The sequence below is a fragment of the Delphinapterus leucas genome, chromosome 19, assembly GCF_059928025.1.
Source record: "Delphinapterus leucas isolate spDelLeu-1000000601 "Yukka" chromosome 19, BTC_Dleu_Yukka2, whole genome shotgun sequence".
Lineage (NCBI taxonomy): Eukaryota > Metazoa > Chordata > Mammalia > Artiodactyla > Monodontidae > Delphinapterus > Delphinapterus leucas.
This window is the reverse complement of record NC_143147.1, coordinates 18,523,741-18,531,436: the sequence shown is the minus strand read 5'-3', so window position 1 is coordinate 18,531,436 and position 7,696 is coordinate 18,523,741. Positions and strand designations below refer to the sequence as shown.

General features: G+C 50.1%; 1 protein-coding gene across 5 annotated transcripts in view; it reads right to left on the bottom strand.

The window, feature by feature from the left end:
- ANKFY1 (ankyrin repeat and FYVE domain containing 1) overlaps positions 1 to 7,696 on the bottom strand; it is a 79,069-nt gene that overhangs the window by 4,139 nt on the left and 67,234 nt on the right. For 4 of the 5 annotated variants that reach the window (XM_089900573.1, XM_089900575.1, XM_089900576.1 and 1 more), the window contains 5 exons: positions 5,303 to 5,450; positions 4,725 to 4,815; positions 4,297 to 4,421; positions 2,654 to 2,800; positions 663 to 771 (listed from right to left, as the gene is read on the bottom strand). In XM_089900573.1, the coding sequence (XP_089756699.1) occupies positions 663 to 771; positions 2,654 to 2,800; positions 4,297 to 4,421; positions 4,725 to 4,815; positions 5,303 to 5,450 (620 nt within the window). The remainder of the gene's footprint in view (positions 1 to 662; positions 772 to 2,653; positions 2,801 to 4,296; positions 4,422 to 4,724; positions 4,816 to 5,302; positions 5,451 to 7,696) is intronic. The other variant, XM_022595396.3, reaches the window with a different exon arrangement.

The following is a 7,696-nucleotide window of genomic DNA, read 5'->3' as shown; positions in this document are numbered from 1 at the left end:
CAAAGAAAGGAAGTGTGAGAGGGGTTCTCGAGAGCAGACTGCCGCCCGGCACGCGAGCACAGCACGGCAGTGCCCCATCGGACAAGCAAGCCCACGCCTGGCACTCTGAGGCCAGCTCTGCCCCTCGCCAGCCAAATCATACCAACGCATGTATAATTTATAGTCCATGACAACAAAATTCTAGCCAATAATTACGTTAAAGTGATCCTGGAGAAGCCTCTTTCTTTAAAGCTCAAGAAAGGCTCAGCAAAAGCCAAAGAAGCATCTCCCTGTAATGGGAACAGCTCCTCAGTTCTCAGGACAGTGGCCTGTGCTCAGGCTGGGAAGCACACGTCCTGGGAGCGCAGCAATCAACTCAGCTTCACTGCAAGCAGGAAGCCTGGCTAAGATGACAGGAGGCCTGACAGGCCACCTAGCACTGTGAACCCCAGCATTCAGCAGGAAAGCCATCAGTCTGAGTGCCCGCTGGCCTCTGTACATCACTAGAAGTGTGCAGGGTCCCGTCACCTCATTGCTCTGTGTGGTCAAGTTTTGCCCAGGAGAGTACAGGGCCCTGGCAAGTTCATAGTTTACCATGGGAAAAGGCAGCAGCAATGGTATAGCAGAAATCCCCTTATTCCTCTGGCAAGTGATTGGTGGGGGGTGGGAGGGGACAGTCTTACCAGTGATGTTTGCGAGTTGTGACTCCAAACTTGGCAGTACACTCATAGCAATTGGAGCCGTCACACCACGGAGGCTCCTTGGACAGCATATCTGCAACACAGCACAAGACTAGTTCCTGTCAGATACCGACTGTGCCCAGCCAGACCTGGGGCTCAGAAGGAGCAGGGAAATGGCCCAGTAAATAAAGCAACACGTCGCAGAGGGACGTGAAGGATAAGAAAGCAACATATAGGCACGCTTCCTTTTATTGCGCTTTGCAGATATCGTACTTTTTACAAATTGAAGGTTTGTGGCAACCCTGCATTGAGCAAGTCTAGCGGTGCCATTTTTCCAAGAGCATTTTCTTACTTCATGTCTCTGTCACACTTTGGTAATTCTCAAAAATTTCAAACTTTTTCATTATTATTATATTTGTTATGATGATCTGTGATCAGTGATCTTTGATGTTACTATTTTATTTTGGCATTTTTTAACAGTGAAGTATTTTTCAATTGAGGTATATACATTGACTTTCAGACAGTGCCACTGCATACGCAATAAACTACAGTACAATGTAAATAGAACTTTTATATGCGCTGGGAAGCCAAAAATATTTGTGTGACTTAGTTTATTGCAATATTCACTTTATTGTGGTGGTTGGGAACTGACCGAGGTCTGTCTATATTCTAAGTAGGTCAGGGAAAGTGGCACACAGGAAAATATGGAGAACCAGTGTCTGCCAGGCAGACGGGGGTAGGAAGGAAACAGTCTTAAGGCAGTGAAACAGCACAGTGTCTGTGGGGGAAACACATGCAGTCAGGGATGGTATGGCAGGGAGAGGGCAGACCAACAGCTGGAAAGACTGGCAGGGGCCCCATGGTAAGGGGAACAGGGATGGAGGGACCAGACAAGAGCAATGAAGGGGGCAGAATCCGTCAGGTCTGGTGACTGAACACAAGTCGGGGGTGAGAGGGAGGCAGGGAGCAGGAAGGAGACGAAGGTGATTCGTGACTGAGTCTGAGGTGGGGCCACTGGCAGGGAAGAGACATCAGAGAGAAGCAGGGCAGCAGAGGAGTTCAGTTTTGAGTCTGTGGAAGCTGTGGGGCACTCGGTTGGAAGTTACCAGTGTAGGTGACAGCAGCAACCACTAGCATTTCTCTAACCACATGCCGGCACTGCTTCGAGTGCTCCATGCACAGAAGGAGACTGAGCTCACGGGGAGGAATCAATCGTCACCAAGCACCTTCCACATGCCAGCACTGCAGATGGTGTGGGTTCCTGATCTGAGCTCCTAAAAGGTTGACCAAGAGCACGGCAGAGAGTAGACTAGCTATAGCAACACCGCACTTTGGTGCTGGCTCTGCTACAAACCAGCTTTGTGACCTTGGGCAAGTCACCTACATCAAGATCACACAGCTACTAAGTATGTCTGAGCTCGTTTCTCTGCACATACCGTGGGGCTAAGAACCCCGTTCCACCTGCACTGTGGGTGATGACAGCACAGTGGCACTTGAGGCATTCTGAGTCTTTCTGCTACTTCAATGGGGACAAGTAAAGACTTGCAATATGACATCATCAAGCGTGAAGCTCTCCTCGCCACAAAAGGGACACAGAGGAGGAAGTCAGTGGGGCTGAACCAGAAGGCAACTCTGAAGGACGCAGAGAAGCGGCATCGGCTGAAGGACAAAGGGTGTGCAGACATGCAGTCGGGAACCGTGGGAAGGGGGAATGCCTGGAGCTGACAGGTTTCTGGTGGGATCTGGGGACGTGGGAAACTGACGGGAGCCCCAAAGCGGGACACCCAATAAACCAGATTTCCAAAAGTGACCCTCCCACTGCTGCTCAAAGGCCCTGCATGGCATTCACAAAGTCCTAAACCATATGGTGCCTGGAAAACTGCTGGTTCAGATCGTGAAGCAAGTCATTACGAGATTTCAAGGTCACCAATACATCCAGATAATCAACGCCGTCACTGTGCTTGCACGGGAAGAGCAGAAAGTGGGCCACTCACCTAAGAGTCTAAACAGTAGCTGCTTGGTGGCGACCTGGTAGTTGAAGATGTTGACCCCTTGGTTGTTGTTCACCCCCAGGCGAGCACCCGAGCGGACGACGGCACGGCACAAGTTGGCGTTCCCTTTCATGTACGCCAAGAGCAGCACTGGAAAACAAAACCACAGGCAGGGCTACTTCCCACCGCCGAGGGCAGGACAGAACCCTGGCAGGACACGTGTTGGCAAAGTCCCCACTGACACACAAGGGCCCTGGGGCTCTCGTGACAGCTCCGCAGAGGATCTGCAGCATCTTGCAGCCAAGGACCCGGCCACGAGCCAGGGGGTCCAGAGCAGCTCCAGCTCCAGAGACACACTCCTGCCCATTCAGAGCTCTGGCCACAAGAGCACTGAGGAGGGGTCACACACTGAAGGGAAAATATACCACTGTTTCAGCTGCCTTCCTCTGGCATAAAACACTGGGGGGTGGGGGACAAAGCTCTTTTCACACGATGTACCTAACTCTGAAGACTCGTGAGGTGTGTACACACGGAGAAAACAATAGATTAGTGCTGTAAACCTGCACCAGGAAGTTCTTCTACCCCGTGGAGCCTCTCTCCTGTGCAGGAGCAGGCCTGGTGGGCACCCGGGCTCTGGCCAGGCCACCCTGCTGGCCCTCCCTACTGGGGCAGGAAGCACCTGCCTGCCTGTTCACCTGCTCCTGGACAACGGTGCTCACTGCAGTAGGCTCTGGGTCCAGCAGCTCACGCCCAGGGCTGACTCCTCTGAAGCTCAGGCTCACCACTGCTGGCTTAAAAAACACGTTGATGTATCAAGGCCAAGAACTCTTCCCAAGGCCAAGAACTGATGACAAAATATTTGGTCCCGTGCTAAGGTTTGGGACACCCTTTGGTGACTGCATTGCTGCCAAAGGCCATGAGCTTCTGTCTGGCAATGATGGAGAATGAATGGGAATACAGCAGCAGCAAAGAGCTCAGAGAGCCCTGGGCTAGGGAGAAAGAGATTTGGGTTTCATCTTTGTTTCCTTACTTGAAAAATGGGGACACACTATACACACTGCTTACCTTATAAGGTTGTTGCGAGTATTCAACAAGAAGACGAATGCAAAAGTCCATCAAAAACACTATGAAAGCTACACAAATTAACATAGTGATTGTGGGTGGCTAGAGAACTACCATGACAGAGGCCTGTTTACTAAACCCCTCAATTAGACATCAGCCCTCATCTGTATATAACATGCCACTTTTTCAAAACACATAAATACGCACTGTAGCACATTTCCTCCTTCTGAAGCACCTGTGAGGTGGCTATATTTCCTCTCTCTCTTGGGATCTGGAAGCTTGGGTAGGGATCTAGTTGACTGGATACGAGGTAGATGAGGGCAATAAAAACAGGTGGGCAGGCCTGTCTGGACGTGGATATGGCTTTGGAGCACTAGCCCCCCTTCAGATGTGCTTGTGCCTAAAATCAGACACTGCCGAATTCCAAGTCAGGAATCGGTGACAGGTTCTCACAGAGCCCAGCCCACTGGGCTGAATGTCCTTAAGTAACGGCATGGGTGTCTTGTTTTTCGGCATGGGCTCTTATTTTTCTAGGAAGCGAGGAACACCAGTGAGACACGACAGACAAAAACCTTATTACATACCTGTGCTTCCTTCTGCATCTGGTTTATCCAGAGGATACTCAGGCATACACTCTAAGAAGAGATCAAAGATGGCTGCTGCGTTCTCCTTGCCATATTGTCCCAAAATGTGCAGTGGCGACTGGCCTCTGATAAAACAAGTTGGAAAAGTTAGGGATATATCTGCCACAGCCATCATGCACAAGAGAAATGGGATTTTCAGAACTCTGTGATGCTGGATAAATCTAAAGGACACAATAATCATAAAAGTTTTCCTAAAAAGTATTTTCCGAAAGAAAAATTCCGGGGTACTAAAGGCTGGTCAAGGGCCCTAGTGGACAGTTCTGCAGCATGCCCCTGGGGCTAATACAAGGTGCCCGTGACCACCAGCTCGGAGGGGCAGGCCAGGGGACGTGGAGCTCTGGCCTCTGCTCTGAACCACACACACTCACCGTAGATTAAAGGCTTCAGCATCCACGGTGCACTCTGTCAGGAGGACCCGGATGTTGTTGAGCCGGCCATGCATGACAGCGAGATGAAGAGCTGGGGAGGAAACTCTCTTACAGGGCAAGCCCAGAAGCACAGAGAGAAAATCTCGACTCTTCCTCACCCTCAACAAACCTCCCTCTAAATGGGACTCGGCCAGAGCAGCCACTGTCCACTCACAGAACCATCCTTTCCATGCCTCACCATCCCCAAGAATGAGTCCTAAATGCAACCTCCTAAGATCCACTTTCTGCCTCTGCCGTTATCCAAAGATGAGATTCAATGGTTTCACAAGAAGCCATTTAGGCTTCCAGGGTTACCACTCACATCAGGGGGTTGCTCAGGCCCTGGTCAGGGTGGTAGTTGCACGCTCTGAGCCAGGGTGCATGCCTGGCTCAGAGCATTTCCTGTCACAGCACTGCCCCTGTAAGAGCCAACCTCTGGGCAGGGGAGCAGACCCAAGGGGGCAGTGCCCCTCCAACCCCAGAAGGGAGGGACTGCTCGAGGCACTCAGCACTGCACACGGGGGATGACTGGAAGTTACCATTATTTCCATTCTCATCCACAGCAGCGAAGTCCACTCCATTCTCCAAGAGGACTGAGCAAACGGTGGGCAGGTCCTGCTGGGCAGCAAGATGGAGGGCGGTCTGGCGGTGCTTGGTTAATTCATTCACTTTGGCTCCTGCAAGAAGCTGTTGAAGTTGATTACATGATCAGCCGTTCTACCACAACCAACCAAGGTCCTGTGTAAGGGACCAAGCCTGCCTATCTCCTGGCATCCACAGAGTCTGCCATGCTGGCAAAGCTGGGAGCAAACTCCTGGTGAGGCACAGGCCAGCAAAACCTATCCCAAGGGCAAACTGGCAATTATCAAAATGTTTAAAAAGCCATTCCCTAGGACACAGAAATTCTAAGACTTCAGTATATTAAACTACACAGGACTGCAGTGCACTATATAAGGATGTCCACTGCGTGTAACAGTAAAACCAGACTGCAGAAAAGATTTACAGAAATTATAATATATACAAACAATAGCACTGGTAGCCACTAAGATGTTAAAAATTTATGGTTTAACATGAAAGGATATCTATGCTATAGTAAGTTTAAAAAAAAGGCAAGTTAGGCCTCTCTTGCTTTCTGAGATGGCCCACACTCTGTCTGTGGAGTGTGTTTCTCTCTAAATAAATCCACTACTTACCTATCAAAAAAACAAAAAATAAAAATAAAAAAATAGGGCTCCCCTGGTGGCGCAGTGGTTGAGAGTCTGCCTGCCGATGCAGGGGACGCGGGTTCGTGCCCCGGTCCGGGAAGATCCCACGTGCCGCAGAGCGGCTGGGCCCGTGAGCCATGGCGGCTGAGCCTGCGCGTCCGGAGCCTGTGCTCCGCAACGGGAGAGTCCACAACAGTGAGAGGCCCGCGCTTACCATAAATAAATAATAAATAAATAAATAAAATTTAAATTTAAAAAGGCACGTTAGAAGACAGGAAGATAGTGTGATTCCATTTGGTGAGACAGACATAAGAGAACTATATATACACACACAAACATACACAAACTGTGAAGGTGTTTAAAAGCATACACGCCAAACTCAGGGAAGAGTCAGGAGTGAAAGGGAGTTACTAACTGCTTTATATCCTTACATGCTTTAAGGGATATAAATAAATCCACAATAAAAATGTACTTTTTAAAATTATTTTTTTTAAAAGAAAGCAGGCAACACAAAGAATTACAGAATCAAAGGCAGGAAGGTCCTTTAAATAGTGTCTATATATTCATTTAGTATCTGAAGTTCATTCATCATCCACTTCCTAGTAAAGTTAACAGAACAGAAACTCTACTTTGCAGTCAAAGCCCAATTTGCCTCTCCTGAGGTCTGCAGCCATCTTTGGTTCCTTTGTCTGTGTGTGCAGGCACTCTGCCTCTGGGAAAATCTAGGCAGTGATCAGCTTCTCTGGTTCTGACCCTGACTTCCAAGCCCCAGCCCCCCAGACCTCTGGGTGCCTGGTCAAATCACTCATAGGTCCAAATAGGACATGCCATAGAGGGGTATTCATGGTCGTGAGTGCTGTGCTAGGGTCATCGCTAACCCTAACCTTTCTCAGTGGAGAAAGGCACTGTTTCAGTGTGAACAGGTTCCAACATTAAGCTACACCGATTCATAGACAAAGGACTACATGGCCATTGTTTGGAAGATCAGCTGTTTCTAGGGACTCCAATCACCTGCAAGATCAAGCCTTAGTAAGACAGAGGCATGACCCTGAGGAAGGGGCCCTGACCCTCAAAACGCCTAGGTGCCCAGGGTGGCAGGCAGACTGACACACACGGGGCGCAACTCCCTATTCACGTCTGCCTCCTTCGCTGCTCCCCACATCCAGTCTGCACCCGGCATCTGTCAGACCCACCTCCTCATCACTCTCCAGTCCATCCTTCCCTGCGGTTGCCTCCCCTAGGCCTCTTCTCTGCTGACGCTGCCCCCACACCCTCACACCCCACCCCCAAGGCAGAGGCTCTCTCAGCTCCAACACATGTCAAGTCATAAAGATTTTCCGAAAAAGAATTCTCCAAAAACAAAACTGGCAGGGCACCAAAGGCTGGGCAAGTGCTCGAGCGGTCAGTTCCGATGGGAGGCAGCAGCAAGTGGCGGCTCTGTAAGCCAGCCAGGTGACGTGGAGGCCTGGTCTTGGCTCTGGACCACGCTCTCAGCTCAAACACTCTACTACTGAAAGGACGAAGGCCGCTCACAGTTCTTGGTTTGAAATATGAGACCCCATGACCTGGTTTCTACCTCTCTCTCCAACCACATCTCCTTCTACTCTGCTCAAATTTCAACCAAACTTTGCCACTTGAAAAACCACATGCACTTTCCAGTCTCCACATCTTTGCTCAGGCCCTTCCCCTGCCTGGGTGGCATTAAGTTGTCCTGGAAAAGACAGGCTT